Source organism: Cucurbita pepo, chromosome LG08 (genome assembly GCF_002806865.2).
Source record: "Cucurbita pepo subsp. pepo cultivar mu-cu-16 chromosome LG08, ASM280686v2, whole genome shotgun sequence".
Taxonomy (NCBI): domain Eukaryota; kingdom Viridiplantae; phylum Streptophyta; class Magnoliopsida; order Cucurbitales; family Cucurbitaceae; genus Cucurbita; species Cucurbita pepo.
In genome coordinates, this window is record NC_036645.1 from 4049545 (window position 1) to 4070054 (window position 20510).

Genomic DNA, 20510 nt, shown 5'->3' on the forward strand with positions numbered 1-20510 from the left:
CCATCGAACAAGGTTAAATTTCTCATCTTTTTAATTTTTGGCTTTGTGGGTTATGCTTATAATCTAATGTTCTCACTGTTAAATCACCAAGTTTTGATTTTTTTAAACAGTAAGTTTACATTAATGATGAAGTTATTTGAGTGTTCTTCTTGTTTGATAGTTTATTGTTGTAATTGAGGTATGATGGTGTTTTTGTTGTCAGTCCATAATCATTACACAGATTCTTCTCATCATACCTTTCATTATCTCATCTGACTCTTTCTCCTCCTCTCACTTCTTCGTTCTTCGTTCTTCGTTCTTCGTTCTCTATTTCGATTTTTTACCTTTTAAGTAGTTTTCTTGGAACTTTTTCTTTTGGGCTTCCCTTCAAAAATTTTAAAACGGGTTTACTAGGGAGAAGTTTCTACACCTTCCTTTGAAGTCCAACATCTTTGCTGACACTCGTTCTCCTTTCCAATCGATGTGGGATCTGATCAATATAGCTGCTTTTAGTTGTATTTGTTTTTTTATACATTACAGTCGAGAAAAAGAATCCCATTTGAAAAAAGAATTGAAATTTGAATCAACTCATTTCATCTCGTGTAAGTAAATGCATACTTTTGACTCCTATGGAAAATGGTACTTTTTTAGGCATTGTAATATCCCACACGCACACACAAAGCCTTTGCTTTGTATATAAAACGAAATGATTAACCCATAAGTTATGCATTCATTAAGTGCGACCCACATCAATGATCCAAACAAGACAGAAAGAACAAGGTAGCTAGCTTTTGCCCTTTCTTTGTGTTTTTTAATCCAAAACAATCCTAAGCTTGTTAGACATGTAAATGAGCTAGATTTCAATGACCCAACCGCTAAATCTTCGTAAAGATTTGATTTTTAGGCAAGAATTTGCGACGGGCACGTTCAATTGTGCTATGCATTCCCGCTGGACACGTGTTAGTTGTAGGAAGTATGGTTTCGAAAGTGACTTCATTTTACCAGTTCAGTTTCAACTCCTCACTTTACGCTAGCAGACCCACAGGTCAGGCTGAGATTCTACACTCTTTCTTTCTATGTGGGATGATGCCGGGGGAGAAGGGAATGCATGGGAGGTCCATGTGTGCGTGGGTCATGTGTAAAGAAGTACTACACATCCAAACTTATTGAAAAGTGAGACCAAGGTCATAATGATTATGAAATGATAGGTTCCAACATGATTACATGTAATTGCATTTCCTGATTCAAATAGTGAGACTACTCACCGAGTATTTTTAAATACTCAAACCATGTGTTACTTTATTTATTATAAGTAAAGGTAAGACACTCCTGTACAAATGATGATGTCGCTGGGAAGAGCATGGAACCAAAACTATGATACATGTATTTTTGTGACTTTGAACTTCATGTTATTTTGTTTCTGTTATTTCATTACTATTATATGAAATGAATTTTTCGAATATTTAAATCCATAAAATATTTTTAATGAACTTTTATGTGTATAGACACGTCATGCATTGACTTTATTATTAAATTAAAAAAAAATCACTTTTGTAGAAAAATAAAGGACAGATGAATTGGTAATATATATATATATATATATATATATATATATATATATATATATATATAAATAGGATAGGCAGTGGAACAAAATAAATTTGGAAAGTTAGACTGGACCGTTAGCTGGCCCAACTATCCTGTCTGAAACGAACCAATCAGCCCAAATGGTCCAAACTTATGAGTTATGGGCTCCCAACTCTCCAAGCCTCTAGGTTCGAGTGGGTTACATATATATATATTTTTTTTGGTTTAATTTGGGTTTGTTCCAAAATAGCGTTACAATCCAACCTAACTCAACTCTACTTTATCCTACTTCTAATAAAATTAAAAATATTTAATGTTTGTAACTTATATAAGTGATACATTATTACTTTTAAATTTTATGAAATTTTAGTTAATAATATTTTATGAAATTTTAGTTAATAATATAACAAATACGTAAGATTTTAAAAATCCAAAAATCCATTAGTAATTTTAATAATGAATTAGTGTCTTTTTTTTAAAAAAAAAAATAAACTTCAGATTTTTTGGTTTACATAGGAGAGGGGAGGATGGGAGAGTTGACTGTTACAGGAACCTCTTTGTCTGGTATCAACTATTGGCTTATGGACTTGTCGTTTTGTCTTTGCCCTTCATTAAACGACACTCATTGTCATGTCGGCTCTTTCACTTCTATGGGCCCCACTATTAATCCACGTTGTCTTCCTTCTCCCCACACACGTGTCTTTTCACTTGTTTTTTGGTATACGACGTCGTATTAAAAAAATAAAAGGTGAAAATTATAATTTTCAATGGGATTAAAAACAAATACTAATTTAATACGAAAGGACAAGAATATATACTTTTTTTAAAAAAAGTATTATTGAGATAAATGTGAAAGGAAATAAATGGATGGCTTTTATTTAATTCACTCCCCATAACCCTAATTTCCAATCCGACGTCGTTTTCAACTGAATCCTTGACCTTTTCCTCTCCGAACAAATTAAAAATCCCCCCTACCTAGCCATTTAATTTCTGATTCAAGAATGGGCGGCGGAGAGAGAGGAGGGCGGCAACCCCCCGCCGCCGTGCCGAGAGGGTGTTTGGCGGTGAAGGTGGGGCAGAGAGGGGAAAAGCAGCAGAGATTTGTGGTGCCGGTGATGTACTTCAACCACCCGCGGTTCATGCAACTGCTGAAAGAGGCGGAGGAGGAGTACGGTTTTGATCAGAAGGGGACTATCACCATTCCTTGCCACGTGGAGGAGTTTAGACACGTGCAGTGCATGATTGACCGGGAAAACTCCTTTCACCGCCGTCATCACCACCACCAACTCCACCACCACCTCGGTTGCTTTCGGGTTTCATTCTAAATTCCACGCTTTTATTTCTCAAATTATTATTATTATTATTATTTGTTTGTAAACTATTCTCTTAAGGAATACATATATCTTAGCAATTGCAAGTTCATTAATATTTAATTTTTGACAAATTCATATTTATTATTCATAATTTTCGTAAATTAAAGGTATAATTTACAAAAAAAAAAACAAAAAAAAAAACAATAATTCCAATTTCCTCTTATTTTAGGGAAAAAAATAAATATTAAGAATAAAAATTATAATAAAAATCGAAAAAGCTGAAGATTTTTTTGAAGAAAATCTCTGTCCAAAAACCAAGTGGAGCTTTAACATCAATTGATTGAACTGTTGGCCCATTTGACATGAAGCCCAGCCCACAACCAAGTTTCTTCAATTTTTTATTTTTCTTCATTTTCAAGAAAATTATATCTAAAAAACAATTAAAATAATTCAAAAAGGAAAATGAACTTAAATATAAATTTTTATCTTTAATTTACAAACAATTTTTTAGGAAAACAAATTATATGTTCGTTTAACCATTAGGTACCTGTCTCGAATAGGGTAAACAATCCCCATTTAAATTGGGTACAGAAGAAGTGCCGAAATATTTATCTCGTTAACTAATTGAGGTCGGAGATGAAATTTATATCGCGGGTGGATTTGTTAAGAAACTAAAAATTAAAATATATATATATTTATTTATTTATTGTTGTTGGAGTAGCTTGAAAGTAAGTCAAAAGGAAAAGAAGAAGTGAATGATTAAAAGATGGTTGGTTGCGACCCTCGAGTAAAAAAAAGATATATGAATTAATCGATACTATATTTGAATGAGAGCTAACTAAGAAAATGATTGTTCGTGACCAACCCGATTGATTAGGAGAGTTGTGGGTATAACTTATATATTTATTAAAGAGATTTGTGAAAGGAAGAACAAATAATCATTTATCCATTGAATTTTTCAACCTTATAATTTCCGAACATTTCAAGGATTTTATCATTTTATTTTTTTAAATTAAAAATATAACGAACAAAGAAAAAAAAAATCAATAAATCTAAAATATTTTGAAATCTTTATTACATTAATGTGGGGGCACCGTGTGATCAACATCATGCGGTGGCGGAGAAGTGAGAGAGGTAAGTGTATACTTACCTATACCGTGACATTTCCGGCGGACATCACGGGTCAATTTCATTTTTATTTAATGTCATGTGTCTACTAATTACAACTCTACCCCACTTCTACTTCTTATTATGACGTATATATATATATATATATATATATATATTTCTTTTTATTATAAAAAAAATATTTTCTATTAAAGATAATTAAAACAACCTATCTGGGTTAAATTTTTGAAAAATCAAAAAAATAAGAGATACTGTAACTTGACGGAGGTTAGTCGTGCATTGTAACCTAATTGAGATTTGTATTGGTTAGTATTTCTGGTATGGTGAACTAAGTAGAGTGGAGGGTATTTATATTGGATAGAAGTCAATCTAGTCCTAAAATTTGTCGACATTTTTTCTAAAATACCTAAATCATTTTCCTAAATTTATTCCAACTAAACAGAAACAGAGTGAAGGGTATATTTATAGTCGACAATATAGAGTCATAAAATTTGTGAACGTTTTCTCTAAAATATCTCAATCATTTCCTTAAATTTATTCTTAAAATTCCTAAATCATTTTCTTAACATAAATATAATTATCCATACAATGGTTGGGTTTAACGGTGCGTGATATTTTAATATATATATACACACAGTAAGTATGATTTTTTAAATAATAGGTAAAAGAATTGGTTTTATAAATTTTTTAGTTAATTTTTTTAAAAAAATAATAGTTTTATTGTAATTTAAAATAATAATGAAAGGGTGATAGAAGGACCACAAAAGCCCATGTGCCCATGTGATTCTCTCTAAGCATAATAACAAACACAATGCAATTCAATCAATGCATAACAAATCCAATTCCTCTTTTACAAAACACTCAACCTTTTTATGCTAATTTCTTTCTTCTAATATCTTATTGTAAATTTAGATGTTAATTCTTGATGCAATATATTTTCCAAAAGTTCCAACCAAACGTAATCACACAATCGAGTCGTTACGATCGATACCCGTCTCATTGTTTTTCAAAATTGTGTTCGATTTCATTACCAAATCGAGTAATTCACTTAGAAATGGTGGAAAGGAAAGCCATTAATGAGACAGCCAACAGATTGGTACTTGGAATTCCATGGCAGCCAAAAGGAAACAGAGGAAAAGAAAAGAACATGAATGCAATGATTCAAAGGAAAGGGTCCCAATTCAAAATTCATCACTGCCCTCACTTCCCTTCCATTTCCACTCTGTAATGTTCCAAAACATAATCACACTCTTCGTATCACTTCCAAAATCCACTGAAACAACCAAATATAACAGAACCCAACAAAAAATTTCATGCACATTATCCCCTTCTTTTCTTTCTCATAACCCCATAAATTTGTTTCACATCTTCTCAATCTTTACCCTTCATTTGTTTTCAAGCAAGAACCATCCATGACTCGCTTGTTTCGATCCAAATCGTGTGGACATGTTGAAGTGGAGGAATTCAAGCGGCCGCCGCCTCCGCCGAGCTCGTATTACGATAGCGACGACGAGGAAGAAGAAGAGGAGGAGGAAGACGAGGACGATTATTATGGAGATGGGGTTGGGGTTTGTGTAAATCGAAATGGGTATGGCTCTGTTTTGAGAAATTCGATCTCTGATAGCGATGAGGACAAGCAGGAGGAAGCTACAAAGCATAGTAACAATGGCAATCAGTTTCAGATTCTTGACATTTTGGTCACTGCATTGAGGAAATCGTTGGTTACTTGCAGCGTTGAAAGGGATGATGTTTCTTCGATGGATATCAGCTCACCTGTGAATGTCAGGCATGTTTCTCATGTGACGTTCGATAGGTTTAATGGGTTTCTGGGTTTGCCTACGGAGTTCGAGCCTGAGGTGCCAACCAGAGCGCCTAGCGCCAGGTGAGCTCTTTTGCGAAATTGGTTTCTGTCACTGTTCTTTCAACTCGGATTGTCGTTTGAATTGAAACTAAGCGATTATTTTAGCGGCATGATGTTAGGAATCACAAATCTCCTGATATGATATCGTTCATTTTGAGTCTTAAGCTCTTATGGCTTTGCTTTTTGTTTTCTCAAAAAGTCTCGTAAAACCAATTTGTAGGGGGAACTCATGGTTGCCTTGCTTGCATCGATTTGATTCTTTTTGTTTGTGATGAAATCATTTGGGAGATTACTTATTATCCATATTCCTCAATTGCATTCTTGTGATCCAGTGCTAGTGTTTTTGGAGTTTCTGCGAAGTCAATGCAGTGTTCTTATGATGATAGAGGAAATAGTGTGCCAACGATTCTTCTTATGATGCAAAAGCGATTGTATTCAGAGGGAGGTCTAAAAGTATGTATTGATTGATTGATTACCGTTTGGTAATGTTTTCTAGCTTGTTGAGACCTTCACTTTGTTCTTGATGACTTTTAATCCTTTTCACCATTGAAGGCAGAAGGGATTTTTCGAATAAACGCTGAGAATAGTCAGGAAGAGTTTGTCCGAAACCAACTAAATAGAGGCATAGTGCCACGAGGAATCGATGTTCACTGTTTAGCAGGCTTGATTAAGGTATTCTCATTTACTTTGACTGATACTATCATTGTAAGATCCCACGTCGGTTGGAAAAGGGAACGAAACACTCCTTAAAAGGGTGTGAAAACCTCTCCTTAATAGATGCGTTTTAAAACCGTGAGGCTGATGACGATATGTAATGAGCTAAAGTAGACAATATCTGCTAGCTAACTTAACCGTAGACTTAAGGCATCTTCTAAGAGTTAGTGTTTGTCCCACTATAGGCATGGCTTAGAGAACTTCCTACAGGAGTGCTTGATACGCTAACCCCAGAACAAGTGATGCAATGCAACACAGAAGAACACTGCATTCAACTTGTTAAACTACTCCCTCCCATGGAGGCTGCCATCCTTGACTGGGCTATCAATTTGATGGCAGATGTTGTGCAACATGAGACGTACAACAAGATGAATGCACGCAACATCGCAATGGTTTTTGCACCGAACATGACCCAGGTGTGTGGTCGACTCATAAGCCTCAACCTATTTATTTGGTAAATCGTCGTTGTTGGTTGATATGATTGCAAGAACTCTACCCTTGGAGTAGACGATAATCTCTTTCTGTTCAGCTAGCAATATCACAAATACGGGTACTCTTACGAACTAACAAGCAGTTCTCTTAATTTGTTGCAGATGGCTGATCCCTTGACTGCATTAATTCATGCTGTACAAGTAATGAACTTGTTAAAGGTCCTTATTCTTAAGATCCTCCAAGGAAGGGAAGAATCAGAGGCCAACCAGCAGTCCTCTTGCTTGGATCCTCCCAACCACAATACTAACACAAAATCTTCAAACTCAACCATTGGTGAATCCTCCACGAAACTGCCAAATGCTATCGATTCCACTGCAAGCAATAATGCAAGATGTAACAGCTTAGATAGCGCTGACTACACTTATGGAGGAAAGTATGAAAGCTTTGAAGAGAAAGAAGAAGAAGAAGAAGAGCAATACCATTCAGCTTCTGGGAGCACTCCAACCAGATATGGATGTGAAACAAGTGAGTGGCTAAGTTTGAGAAAAGGGGTGAGGAAGCTATGCAGGCACCCTGTATTTCAGCTGAGTAAATCAACTAAGAAGAGTAGAAGTTTAGGAGTTGTAACATGTACGTACTAGGGAAGTGCTGACTGCTAAGGAAGGGTTCATATATTGCTTAGGCTTTGCTGGGATTTGTGTAAACAGATGTAATGAAACAGATGAGTGTTTGATTTTAACTGGTTGGAATTGGATAAATGTCAAAAGTTTCTGTAACAAGCGAGTGGTTTAGAGCTCTATAGCTAGAAACTACATTTACAGTCTTGTTTCTCTCGTAATTGTGGAATCATTGTTGAACAACTTTCCATTGCATTCAAAAGTTTGAAGTCAGTTGAAGAACAGATTGCTAGAAAACCTTCGGTAGAAGTATATTCTAAAATCCTACCGATCCTTAGAAAGTTGTTTACAAAATGGGATAAAAGTGGAACTGATCTCTACCAGTCCACCACTGCCTCTTCAAACTACGTCTGCCTTCTATTACCAAGTATGGAATTCAACTGCATGCCAAGACTCTAATAACGCGAATTACCTAGACATTTTGCTTAAACTAAAACTGAGAACTTTGGGTTCTTCGCTCAATCTACTAATATCACCAGAGCATGGAAGTTCTACCGTACGAAGCACCTACTATTAACAGCCACATGTGAATGTGGAAACAGTCGTCAGGCTACATTACTTAGTTTCCTCTCCATCGCCACCCCGACCAGCAGCTGAGCTCCCCTGACCATCAGCACCTCCCACATCACCAGAGTCCTGCTTGCCACCTCCACGGGCATCGGTTTGCCCGGAACTTCGAGCAGGCCCTCCAGCACCAGCACCCCCAAGGGTCCCCTCGGGATGGTGTGGGTGATGCATGCCATTGTTGGCCCCTCCCATAGGTCTTAGTCCCATTTGCCCTTGCATTGCTTGCTGGTGTTGCTGGTGTATCTGCTGTTGTGGATCCTGTAATTGATGAGGGTTTCCGAACTGCAATGGAACTTTTGGAGGGAAAAGTCCTGATTGCTGTGCCATTATAGCTGCCTGAGGGTGCTGCATATAATAACCCCCTTGCTGCATTGCAGGATGTGGAGCCATCTGACCATTCTAACACAGGTAAGAACGACGTACAATACAACATCAATTTAGGGGAAGCAGAGGCCTAATTAATTACCAACCTGTGGAGGCATAGCTGGTGCCTGTGGCTGGGCATCAGCAATTGCAGCTAAATACATCAAATTCTTCTGAAGTTGGGCTTGGTACCTAATTACGAGAATTGTATTAACTCAAGTACAAGCTCATGCACACTACAAGTACATGGGGACGAAATTGAACTCAAGTAAAATACATGTGGGGAAATCGAAAGCCATGTAAGACAAATAGTTTTAGAAAATACAACACTTTAGCAGTCCATATAAACACAAAGGCACATGATTGCATAACAAAGGATGCAAATGATGTAAACCTATCAAAAATTAAAAAGGATTGTACCGTACTTGACTCGAAATATTCACAAATGTACTACCTTATATCAATTTTGAAGCACATATTTGATCTCATTTTAGATAAGAAACGCATACTTGATCGGAACAAAGACCATTTCATTAATATGTGAAATAGATTGCAAAAGAGAGTTCAGTCTGTGAAATGCAAACTCGATCTAGATACCTAACTAAAAAATGCAGCAATAGAAGCAAGATTTATAGTGTAGAAGCCAGCACCCAGAGACCCCTCAGCTCATGAATTTCAAGATTCATAATCCTTACTTTCAAATAACATGCAAGGTAAATGTGAGATCCCACATCGGTTGGAGAGGAGAACGAAACATTCTTTATAAGGGTATGGAAACCTCTCCCTAACAGACGCGTTTAAAAAACCTTGAGGGAAAGCCCGAAAGGAAAAACCCAAAGAAGACAATATTTGTTAGCGGTAGGCTTGGGCCGTTACAAATGGTATCAGAACCAGACACCGGACGACGTGCTAGCTAGAGACAGAACCCCAAAGGGGAATGGACACGAGACAGTGTGCCAGAAATGACATTGGGCCTTGAAGGGGGGTGGATTGGGGTCCCACATCGATTGGAGAAGGGAACAAGTGCCAATAAAGAAGCTAGGCCCCAAAGGGGGGTGGATTGTGAGATCCCACATTGGTTGAGGAGGAGAATGAAACATTCTTTATAAGGGGGTGGAAAGCTTTCCCTAGTGACGTGTTTTAAAAACCTTGGGGGAAGCCCGGAAGGGAAAGCCAAAAGAGGACACTATCTGCTAGTCGTGAGTAAATCAACTACTTATATACATGACACAAACCACTTTGAACTATATGTTTTTAGTACCACAGGAAATTTACATAAAATCAATGCAACAACTTCGTGGACTCCATAAACAAAGGTAGAAGCGCATATAGAGAGAATCAAAACCATACACAACAACTTACTGAGCACATTCGTTAAGTTTCCCCAGATTTTGGTTGTCAAGTATGGCCAATATCAACTTTTTGTTCTCATCCAGATACTGCACGCAGTAAAAAGTATTCGTTGTTGATAACTTTAACTCAAACATGATAACAAGGATCTGATCTTGAGCACTTAACTAAATCCATATTAGTTTATTCAGTTAAATATATTGATTTCAAATTACCTTGTCATTATCAATTCTCAATTGAAGACATTAGTCCATCATGGCACATTTCAATTAAGCAAGAACAATAACCACTTGCCCTAATTAACAAGAGATGAATAATAATACAAGCTCATAGAAAAAGAAGAATGAGTGAACCGACATATGTTCCCCCCATGTTCGTCTAAAGAAAAAAAAAAAAAAAAATCAACTGCAAACCTAGAGATTCAGATAGTCTGTGAAAAGGGTTAAAAAATAATTATATAATGGTCTCCAACTACTGCAACATCCCTAAAATAATACTCCCATCAAGGGGCCTACTTGCTTCTTTCCGTCTGCAAACATCCAGTCATTAAAGGAGTCATTCATGTAAGAGCTATTAACTTATGAAGAACAAAAGCAGTTGCATTTCAAAATCACATCCACGGCGATAAACAGAGCTCCATCAAATCAAACACATCATAAATAAGCGTTTAAGATTTAAAGAAGAAAGAGAAAGAGAAGGACAATGCCTTTTGAATCTGCTCGGAAGTGATATTGGTGGGGGGAAATGAAGGCATCATCGGCATCATTTGCGGTGGTTGCTGCATCTTTAGCTTTCCTGAATATAAACCCTAGCCCTAACTCTCGGAAAAGAAATTTCCAAAGTCAACAGAGATTGAGAAGAGAAGGCGGAGAAACAGAGGAAGATCGAAAGGCAAGAAGAGAGAAAGAACCTGGTAATCGTTCAAAAGGAAGCTCCTTGAGATCGGATTCGAGGGAGAATCTCCGGTACGGCGCTCGGATGTTCAAAGAAAAGGGAAGGACGGGAGGAAGAAGAAAGAAAAATCCCACAAAAACAAATGGGGAAAAGTGTGAATAGGACAAGAAAATTAAATAATAAAATTACAGAAATTATCTCATAATTTCAATTTTGTGCAATTTAAACTTAATTATTATTTGCTTGGATTTTAGGGGTTGTTTGTTCCTTTTAATTAATTAACTAATTCATGTTTATTTACCAAAATTAATATATTTAGATATATATTTAATATAAATAGAAGTTTATTAAAGGAATGAAATTTAAAATTATTAGAATAGCTAATAATATTTTAAATCTAATTAACTAATTAACTTGTGTGAGTCAAAAATGTTATGTTGGATGATGCATTGTCTTCCTCGATCGTATCATGACACTTGTCTATTTCAACCCTTACTTGATCGGTTGGGCGTGGACGCCACTTCTGTGTTGCCACCTTGTCTGTCTATAGCCCCATTTTCTTGTATGGTTTTGATACAAGGAAACGTCTACCACCCATCGTGTTAAGTTTAGTAAATTACCTATCATATCATCTTTTTAGATTACCACCCATCGCGAGTTGGAACAATAAACTGTCTGCCTTATGAACATTAACTATTTGTTTACCACCTTTTCAAACTAGAACGATAAACTACTTGTATATACCATGTAACGATCCGTAACGACCCAAACCCACCGCTAGTAGATACTGTCCCTGTTAGGGGAATGTTTCCACACCCTTATAAAGGGTGTTATGTTCTCCTCCCCCAACCTGTTGGGTTTTATGTCCTAAAACTCATAGTTCGTAAACAAAGATATATTCTATTTTCAATAAAGTTATTATTGATGTTTATTCAGTAAAAATTGTTATTGAATAAAGTGAACTTTACGTTCATTAATCTAAATCCAATAAACTAAGAACACTCTGGCTATAGTATGACTACTTGAACTATATGTAGAGACATAAGAGTGGATCAAGTTCAAGTATATAGTCAAAATGATCTATAGTATAAGGATAAGGCTGAGTACCTTATTCTGGGGACACTATGGATGCGGCCCACTTTTGTATATGATATAAACAATGCGATCACTAAATTGTGCATGTGGAGACATGTGAGTGGGGGCGTCCTATGCAATGAGTATTGCATAAGATCGGACCATGAAGAAAACCACTCTCACTTTATAAAGTCGTTTACTGTTGAGACTGATTTTCTTTTCATTCGATAACCTAGGTAACTCGGTTTTAATCCTGAGCTAACCATGAACTCCTGTTTATTCGGAATTATCCTTAGATTTGCATGGGTGAGAGTGGCTCTAGTTCGCCGACTCAACAGGCCTCCCATTTCAGGGGTAAGACTGGGTGAATGGCTGGGGACGTGGGGTGCAAGACGGAATTCACTCCTACCCACTTTTAGGGATAGAAGAAAGGTAGTTCCCTTAAGCACTGACTCCAGGTCTTGAACAAGGGGCCCCACCCTCTCATTGGCCTGAGAGGGATTCGGTTTACTGGTTGGACCACAAACCAATTGTTTATTAGAGGATCAGTGAGACATAAGGAACAAGAAGTAACTTCAGGGGTAAAACGGTAAATTGACCCAGCTCTAGTTACGAACAACCTGTGAAGGATCGACTTACTAATCATGGTTATATCAGATGGACAGAAATATATCTATAGTGAGGGGAGTGCAACTACTAGGCTATAGTGGAGTGTCCTAGTAGTTAACGAATGTTGGTTAACCAGGTTAATGAGTTTAATCGGTTAATCTTGAATCGTTGGAGCCCATGATCTATAGGTCCATTAGGTCCCTCTGCTAGCTCATATCGGACTAAACCATAGAACAGTGTGACGAGTGAGTTCGAAGTGTTCGAATTCAAATTAGGGAATATGCGTTACATATATACGATATATTTAACCGCAATTTTATTTTATTTACGAAATAAACGAAAAGAGAGAATCTGAGATATTTAAATAAGATTTAAATATCTTAATCAATTATGTGTCGGAATTGACTGGGATTGGCATTTGAATTAATATTAAATATTAATTAAATAGTTTAATTAATTATTTAATGTTACTTTAATTTGAAATTCATTATTCAAATTAATTGTTGAATTAAAATGAAGAAAGTCAAAATGTTGACTTTCATCCCATTAAAATGAAGAAAGTCAAAATGTTGACTTTCATCTAATTAAAATGAAGCAAAATGTTGACTTTCATCTAATCTAATGGAAAAATCATGTTAGTGGAATAATGAGGTGTCAAAATTTGGTTTAACCAAACTTGCATGTTTGCCAAATAAACCCCACAAGTTTGAGTGGAATTTTGAGTGTCAAAATTTGGTTAACTCAAACATGCATGCTTGCCACATAATCCCAAACATTTGAGTGGAATTTTAAGTGTCAAAATTTGGTGATCTCAAGTTCGCATGAACATGTAAACTTGACTCTTTAAATAGAGTGATCATGATACTTGGAAGAGATTCTTCATCTTGATGAAAAACCTCTCACAAACACTCTCTTTCACATATACAAAATCCCTCCCAAGTTTAGTCACTCACCGGATTCCACAATCCCGTTCTAAGGCCGGAGAATAGTGGAGAAGACACTAGTGGTGGTTCGAAACCGGTTCGTGAGGCAAAAGGAGTTTGAACTATAAAAGGTTAGTATTTAAACTCATTAAGTTTTAATACTTATGAACATGCTAGTCATTTACAATAATTGATGTTCTAAAAGTGCCTAAGATACAAATTGCTTCCGCATGATCACAACCAACGTGGGACATCACAATCCACCTCCTTTAGGGAACAGCGAGAAGGCTGACACATGGTTCGATGTCTGGCCTTGATATCATTTGTAACAACCCAGACCTACCGCTAGCAGATATTGTCGTCTTTGGGTTTTCCCTTTCGGACTCCCCCTCAAGGCTTTAAAACGCATCTGCTAGGGAAGATTTTCACAACCTTGTAAAAAGGTGTTTTGTTCTCCTCCCAACCAATGTGGGACATCACTTCTATTAGTTAGTTCATGATTAGGGGTTACGCTCTAAACGTTCCTACAAAATACTTAAATGTTAGGTGGAATCCAATACTAAGTTCTAGAACCATAACAATGGGTAGAGCTCATAATATTAACCCAAATAGCATAAATAGGCATATATATGGGTTACCATTTAAATTTTGTAAGGTTGGCTATCATGTATCCAGCTCAATTAGGCTTAGCTATCATTTGGCTAATTTCCCCAATTTTAAGCTCATCATCGTCAGCATCTTCAGCTTCCTGTTAAACTTGAGGATGGCTTCAATCTCTTCCCGCTGGCGGGGGCTCTGCAAATCTCGTCGGAACTTCACTTCCAAAACGCATTGAATTCTTCTCTCATTCCTTCTGAGAAATTCTTCGCTATTGCCGATCAAGGGACGGAGTTGTTAAATCTGGCGTCCGATATCTGGAAGCGACTTTTCGCCCCAAGAAGCAGAAGATCTGCTCCGATTGTTCCGATTATCCAATTAAAGAATGGAAGTCATCAATTCCTTCAGGTTCCTTGGCTACTTCATGAATGTTGTCCTACTATGTGGTTCTAGTGCTCACATGGGCCCCAAATTACTCACGGGTTGCTTTAACTCCTTCCGGTTCTCCATCATCACTATATTCTATATTCTGGTACTGATTCTGCTCATTTTGAATTTTTGGGTTACTGAACTTGAATTCCGATTTCATTTTGAGCGATTAACTTTAAACGAGGCCAATCACCTCAGAATAGAAATTTACGAGCTGTTGAACTTTATCGTGCATAAGTTAGATATGTAGAGTAGTTGTATTCGCCCAGGGTAATAGATTGTTTATTGATGTCACATTTAACTCCTTAAAGATGGTTAATATGGTTATTTATTGTTTTGTAAGCTTGCCTGAAGAAGATCGATATAGTCTTTCAAGGTCTCCTATCTTGTGATTTCTTTCCAAGAAGTTTACGATGACTGAAAGTTCAAAATCTTTTATCTTACCATGTTAAGTAAAATAAATTTCTTTCAGATTAACCTACTTGCCCCCTGCTCCTCCCCGTTAGCTTTACACATTCTTGGAGACAACAATGGATACGCTTGTTTTGCTGCCTAGTTTTATCGAAGTTCTTGATGAAGCTAAGAGTCTCTCTAGTTCTCCTGCCAATCTTGTGATTATTTTTTTCGTTCTTGGTAAGAAGCTCGGCTGGTTTGTAGTTTACGTTTCTATAAAATTGAACTTACCCTTTGATTTTCCAGTACTTTTATGTGTTTTCACTTTGATCCAGTTCTTAACCTAGCCTTTGCACTCAGTCTTTTTTGGTTCGTAGTTATGCATGCATCTCCCCTGATGAGCAATCCAGCATCAATTGAGGTAATGAACTTGAAGTCTTCACTTGCCTTTTATTTGTCTTTAATGTTCTGCTTTAGATTGGATTATCAATTTCCTTTCCTCAAGATTCCTGCTGCTGATTGTTGTCGTAACCTCACTTATTCCTCACATTCACTGTTTTATTAGTCTTTTCCCACAAGTGCAAGATATCCTTTAGTTGGTGGAATTAGAGTACCTGGATTATTTGCCACAGAGAAGATAAAAATCATTCTTATAATACATTCTTTCAAACGTGCAATTTGACCATTGTAGTCTCAAATTTAAACAAACCATATAGCAATTCAGTCGTTAATAATTGAGACCTCAATGCCATATTTAGCTCTTAATGTGCTCATTCACTATTGCATTTTTGGGTTCACGAGAAGAGAACAGCAGTTCAATGGAAGTATGACCTAGGCAAGAAAAAAAATTATGAGCAGGTAATACACCTTTGCATATGCCATCTTGNGTTTGTGTTTTAGTTAGTTAGTTGCATTGTTGATCTATCTGTTTTTTAAGTTATTTGAACTCGATGCCTCTGAATGCCTTTATTGCATCTTCTCGTGGAGATTTATCTCCCTATGTGGTATTATGACAGAATCTAGATCGTTCCCAGAGTTTATGCTATATTCTTTTTNTCGTAACTATTGTTAAACATGAAAGGCATTGCGTGTACTGATATTCATGTCTTGGGGGAACAGAGCTATGTAAAAGCTAGTAAGCAACTGAATAAGAAAGTTGTGTACCGGTGATTGCGAATTCTTCTTGATTTAAAATTCCTATTCAGATTTCCAAGACCTTATTTCCATAAACATTAAAGAAAAAACAAAAATTTCTCATGATATAGTAGTGACATGTAAATCTTGGTGAAATGATGACAACTAGGGCAGGCAGGTCCCCTTGAAACCAACTAGAACTGGCCTTAGAGCAGGCAAGTCTCCCTAGAATTGGTGGGGGTGGAGCCCCAATATCCCAGCCCCCATTTGCCCAAAAAGACAATGTAATGTAATCTTGTTCATCATCTAATTTCAGGTGGTCGATCATTATCCAAGGATGAGACTAAAGAAGAAGTTCTGTCCATGGAAGTGCAGAAACAGGAGATGGAAATAGAGATCAAAATGAAGATGGGAGCGATCATCAAAACAAGGCTAAAAGGTACCATCCATTGTTGCTTCTGTGATCTATGAAACCGAACCGCCCACCAACCCATCACGAACCCCCCTGATACACTTACCAAAACTAAAACTAGACATGTCCACACATCATTAAGATCTCTGTTCTTCTGCCTCTTCTGCTCTCTCTCCCCCTTCATCCCAGCTTCAGTGTCTGCTCCCACCTGCAATTCTCTCGTGTGTGACATAGAATAGGAGGAAAAACTCACAAATGATCCATTAGAAGGAGAAGAAGAAGAAGATAGATCGGAGAGAAAACCCAATTAGCTTAGGAAAAAGACCTGTGCAGTTCTTGAAGATATTAGAGAGAAAATAGAATAAGAAAGTCGCATTGAGTATAACGTCACGCGTGGCTTCCCAAAGTTGGTTTTGTCAATTTGAAGGAATGTAAATATAAATAAAAGAAGGATTGGCATTCATTGGCTGGGATCGATAATTGCGTGGCTTCTATCTGGGGTAGAGTTTGATTGATTTATTGCCTTAGATGACATTTAGTGCCGCGACACCCACCTGGCCACAATTCCTTTGTTTCTTCATTTTCATAACCTCTTTCATTATTGTTTCTTTCTTCTCTCCTCCCTTCTCATGCAAACCCAACTACAGCTTCTATTCAGAACATTAATCTTTAAAGTATACTCATAAATGAGCCTTAACAAAAGAAGTCTCCTCATAAATAATGAAACTAAAAGTAACAGCCCAAACTCACCGCTAATATTGTTCGTTTTGGCCTGTTACGTATTGTCTCAACCTTACAGTTTTAAACACGTCTACTAGAGAGAGGTTTCCACACCCTTATAAGAAATGTTTCGTTCCCTTTTCCAACCGATGTGGGATCTCACAATCCACCCCTCTTGGGAGTCTAGTATCCTCGTTGGCGGTTTCCACACCCTTATAAGAAATGTTTCGTTCCCTTTTCCAACCGATGTGAGATCTCACAATCCACCCCTCTTGGGAGTCTAGTATCCTCGTTGGCACACCGCTCAGTGTCTAACTTTGATACCAATTGTAACAGCCCAAACTCACTGTTAGTAGATATTGTCTGCTTTGGCCTATTACGTATCGTCGTCAGCCTCATGATTTTAAACGCGTTACTAGAGAAAGATTTCCACACCCTTATAAGGAATATTTTGTTCCCTCTCCAAGCAATGTGAGATCTCACACTAAACCTACGTCATTATATGTGAAATACACTTTTAGGCTATGACTTTTGAACTTCTATCAGATTTGAATTTAGTTTCGTTACTTTTTTTAATAACCTATTTAGTTACCAATGTTCTTCAGAAACTTTTATATTAGATTGGGGGAAATAGGAGGTTTAATTCAGGAAGTTGTTGAAGAAAATAGTAATAGCAGGCTGTTTTAAATTATATATGAAACTCTGTCAAATGCATCTGCATAAAAACACATTCATTGCAACTCAGCCATCCCTGGATTGTTAAATAAGTTAAAAGCCACTTGGTTTTTAATAATATTTAGAAAAGGAAACAGCCCTACTTTTCCCAAAAAGCCCCCTTTGAGAGAGTCTGAGTCACCCAATTAAAACTTGAACAAGGAAAGCCTAAAACACATCCAGACAAGTCTGTCCCTTTAAGCAGGCATGGAGAAGAACTGATGACAGCTCCTTTATTATACCAAATAAACTTACTAGCCGTGGTAATACAATAATGTTGTGAATGACACAACTGGGTTAGGTTGTTAGTATTATAATATTCGGAAGCTAAGCCTGCAGTTAAGTATGATTATAATCAATCATATTTTACTACTTCAATTGAATTTGAGTTAAGAAATTGGCATGTTTCCTTCCCGTTTGACATAGTGTCAAACGTAAGATTAGTTTAGTTCTAGAGTCAACATGTACACTTTAACTAGTTAAAACATATATCTAAACCAAGAAATCAAAGGGTTGAATCCCTTTATTCTAAAGTCATTTTAGCTCGGGTTGAAACTCAAATTTGATTCAAGTAGATTTTCATTTCATTTGAATAGATTTTTGGATCACATGGTGTGATAATGGAGCTGTCCAAGTAGAACTGTGATCTATGGAAGTGCAGAAAGTAAAGATAAGAACAGGCATCATAACAAATATGGGTGCAATCATGAAAACAATGTCTATTTGTTGAATGAAACTGAAACTCCCACCAACCGAACACAAGCCTTCCCCATCATGCTTGCCACTGCCATTGAACCCTAAGTAGCCTTCACAGAATATGCAGATTCTCATTCTCTTCCCTTTCTCCTTCTTCCTTCATTGCTGATTCAGCTTCTTCTCCGCCCCTGCAAATCTCCATGTTTGATCCATCACAAAAAGCTCTTCAGAAGAACATATGGCTGAAAGAAAACACTGAGAGATTGAGAGAGAACGGTTACTGTAGAGGGTTAAAGGATTTGGTAAGTAATTGTTGACAAAATAGGATACAAACCCGAACATTTTAGGTTAAAAGATCATCATTAGCCCAATAAAATCAAACCAAAAGCCCAATTATCTAGAAGACTAATTAGCCAACTCAATGAGTCCATTGTGGAGAAGTTTCTAGATATCTAGATATTTTAAGAATATTCTAGAAGAAGACCAACGTGCGGTTTACATTGTATAGCATCTACTATAGATACTCATCTACCTCCCCCAAATTATGTATTACAAACGTTTAAAATTTAGTTTTTCTATAAATCTTAAAATTACGCTTTGTGCTATTATTAGTTTGAAATTAATTTTTTTTTAATTAAATTTGATCAACTAAATATAATATGAATATCTTTTCAAAATTTATAAAGCCAAACGTTAATAAACTAAAATTATATTTTAACAAGCAATATAATTAGTAATAAGCAAATTACATAATGGATAATTAGCACAAAATTAAGTGGAAGTTTCTTGAAAATTATTTTTCCTATGTTGGAAGAAAAAAAAATTTAGAAAATATTTTGCCAATATTTATTGAAAATATTTTCTAATATCCTCCCTTTTTAATAAATTTTAAATTAGGACCCGTTCAACATTTTTTGGTCAATACATTGATTTTCTAAACATAATAGCTCGAATAGATTTATTATTTCCATACATTTATTATATACAAAATTAAAAATTATTGGACTTATTCTTCTTTCAAAGAATGAAACAAGGTCGAAGAGAAATTTTTCCCGTGATTTAGACAACAAGAGCCTCGTATCTATATGTGTCTATATATATTAGGGATGTCCATATAGCTAGATAGAATTTCTAAACGGAGGATTTCGAGGATTTCTTAAGAGAATTTGATTGTTTATAAAACGAACAATCTTGATATGGAATCAATTCAAGGGAAAGTATGAAACAGATTACCTTGATGATCAAGATCAAGAGTAAACAAAACTCGTTTCTAAACTCGTGATTCAAATCACTCTACAAGAGGTTTGATCAATACCACTGAATGACTAGCATGCAAGTTCTAAACATAAGAATTTGCAAATCTTAACTCTCAACAAAGTTAAAAAAAATAGAAATTATATTTTTTTTTAATTCGAAAATTGACTAGTAAATAAGAAATACTCATAATATCCATATGAAAAATGGCTAGTTAATGGTGGAATATATGAAAAATGACTAGTTAATGGTGGAATATGATAATCTAGGTAGGTTACAATATAACCTCAACTCTGGTATGAAAAACAAACAAATATTTAAATTATAATTAAATAGTGCAAGTAATGAAATATGCTTCTTAGTTCTCTTACACTAGTTCCATAAATTTAGCTGAGTTCATTAAATGTAACTTAAAGTACATTTGATGCATATCTTTCTTGAAGTTCAATTTTGCACAACATATAAAGGAAGTCTCCAACGTCTTCTAGAATTTTTTTTTATGAGCTCACCATGACTTGAGTATAAGTGTATGAGCTCGTCCTTGTATTTGAATCAAATCTCTGGCATGATCTTGAAATGATGAAAACTTTGAGGAGGATAAGAAAGAATGGGTGGCAGGGGTAGAAAGAAGGGTCTCATCCTGAGTGGATAAGAACATGAATTGGACAAGTTTTTTGATTCTTGTTCAAT

The 20510-nt window shown here is 36.2% G+C and overlaps 4 protein-coding genes across 8 annotated transcripts; 3 read left to right on the plus strand and 1 right to left on the minus strand.

The window, feature by feature from the left end:
• The first annotated feature begins 2502 nt into the window (after nucleotides 1-2502).
• Nucleotides 2503-2999, plus strand: LOC111800676 (auxin-responsive protein SAUR32-like). Its single transcript, XM_023684481.1, has one exon. The coding sequence runs from the start codon at nucleotides 2568-2570 to the stop codon at nucleotides 2889-2891; it is 324 nt and encodes a 107-aa protein (XP_023540249.1). The 5' UTR covers nucleotides 2503-2567; the 3' UTR covers nucleotides 2892-2999.
• Nucleotides 3000-5419: 2420 nt separating this feature from the next.
• LOC111800677 (rho GTPase-activating protein 5-like) lies at nucleotides 5420-7790 on the plus strand. Its single transcript, XM_023684482.1, has 5 exons — nucleotides 5420-5889; nucleotides 6201-6321; nucleotides 6421-6540; nucleotides 6768-6998; nucleotides 7176-7790. Exons 1-5 carry the CDS (start codon nucleotides 5420-5422, stop codon nucleotides 7653-7655), a joined length of 1422 nt encoding a protein of 473 aa, XP_023540250.1. The 3' UTR covers nucleotides 7656-7790.
• A 76-nt stretch (nucleotides 7791-7866) lies between these two features.
• Nucleotides 7867-11024, minus strand: LOC111800678 (GRF1-interacting factor 3-like). Its single transcript, XM_023684483.1, has 5 exons — nucleotides 10882-11024; nucleotides 10678-10785; nucleotides 9984-10060; nucleotides 8729-8813; nucleotides 7867-8648 (listed from the first exon to the last, which is right to left on the minus strand). The coding sequence occupies exons 2-5, from the start codon at nucleotides 10753-10755 to the stop codon at nucleotides 8247-8249; spliced, it is 642 nt and encodes a 213-aa protein (XP_023540251.1). The 5' UTR covers nucleotides 10756-10785; nucleotides 10882-11024; the 3' UTR covers nucleotides 7867-8246.
• Nucleotides 11025-14117: 3093 nt separating this feature from the next.
• On the plus strand, nucleotides 14118-16899 carry LOC111800681 (probable protein S-acyltransferase 12). Of its 5 annotated transcripts, XM_023684485.1 has the most exons (5): nucleotides 14118-14600; nucleotides 14970-15130; nucleotides 15226-15311; nucleotides 16341-16393; nucleotides 16543-16899. In XM_023684485.1, the coding sequence occupies exons 2-5, from the start codon at nucleotides 15028-15030 to the stop codon at nucleotides 16673-16675; spliced, it is 375 nt and encodes a 124-aa protein (XP_023540253.1). In that variant the 5' UTR covers nucleotides 14118-14600; nucleotides 14970-15027; the 3' UTR covers nucleotides 16676-16899. The 5 variants fall into 5 exon arrangements, 2 of the variants coding, with proteins under 2 accessions (XP_023540253.1, XP_023540254.1); XR_002816004.1 differs by having other exon boundaries at nucleotides 15251-15311; nucleotides 16341-16714; XM_023684486.1 differs by lacking the exon at nucleotides 16543-16899 and having other exon boundaries at nucleotides 16341-16445.
• The last annotated feature ends 3611 nt before the right edge of the window (nucleotides 16900-20510 follow it).

What these genes read in the sequence shown, in the direction of transcription:
- LOC111800676 (XM_023684481.1), top strand. Translation starts at nt 2,568, where the DNA reads ATGGGCGGCGGAGAGAGAGGAGGGCGGCAACCCCCCGCCGCCGTGCCG.
- LOC111800677 (XM_023684482.1), top strand. Translation starts at nt 5,420, where the DNA reads ATGACTCGCTTGTTTCGATCCAAATCGTGTGGACATGTTGAAGTGGAG. An exon ending in ACCAGAGCGCCTAGCGCCAG is followed by an intron (nt 5,890 to 6,200) that starts GTGAGCTCTTTT and finishes CTTGTGATCCAG; the next exon opens with TGCTAGTGTTTTTGGAGTTT. An exon ending in ATTCAGAGGGAGGTCTAAAA is followed by an intron (nt 6,322 to 6,420) that starts GTATGTATTGAT and finishes TCACCATTGAAG; the next exon opens with GCAGAAGGGATTTTTCGAAT.
- LOC111800678 (XM_023684483.1), bottom strand. Translation starts at nt 10,755, where the DNA reads ATGCAGCAACCACCGCAAATGATGCCGATGATGCCTTCATTTCCCCCC. An exon ending in AAACTTAACGAATGTGCTCA is followed by an intron (nt 8,814 to 9,983) that starts GTAAGTTGTTGT and finishes TCTCGTAATTAG; the next exon opens with GTACCAAGCCCAACTTCAGA. An exon ending in CACCAGCTATGCCTCCACAG is followed by an intron (nt 8,649 to 8,728) that starts GTTGGTAATTAA and finishes TAGAATGGTCAG; the next exon opens with ATGGCTCCACATCCTGCAAT.
- LOC111800681 (XM_023684485.1), top strand. Translation starts at nt 15,028, where the DNA reads ATGGATACGCTTGTTTTGCTGCCTAGTTTTATCGAAGTTCTTGATGAA. An exon ending in GCAATCCAGCATCAATTGAG is followed by an intron (nt 15,312 to 16,340) that starts GTAATGAACTTG and finishes ATCTAATTTCAG; the next exon opens with GTGGTCGATCATTATCCAAG. An exon ending in AAGAAGTTCTGTCCATGGAA is followed by an intron (nt 16,394 to 16,542) that starts GTGCAGAAACAG and finishes TGATACACTTAC; the next exon opens with CAAAACTAAAACTAGACATG.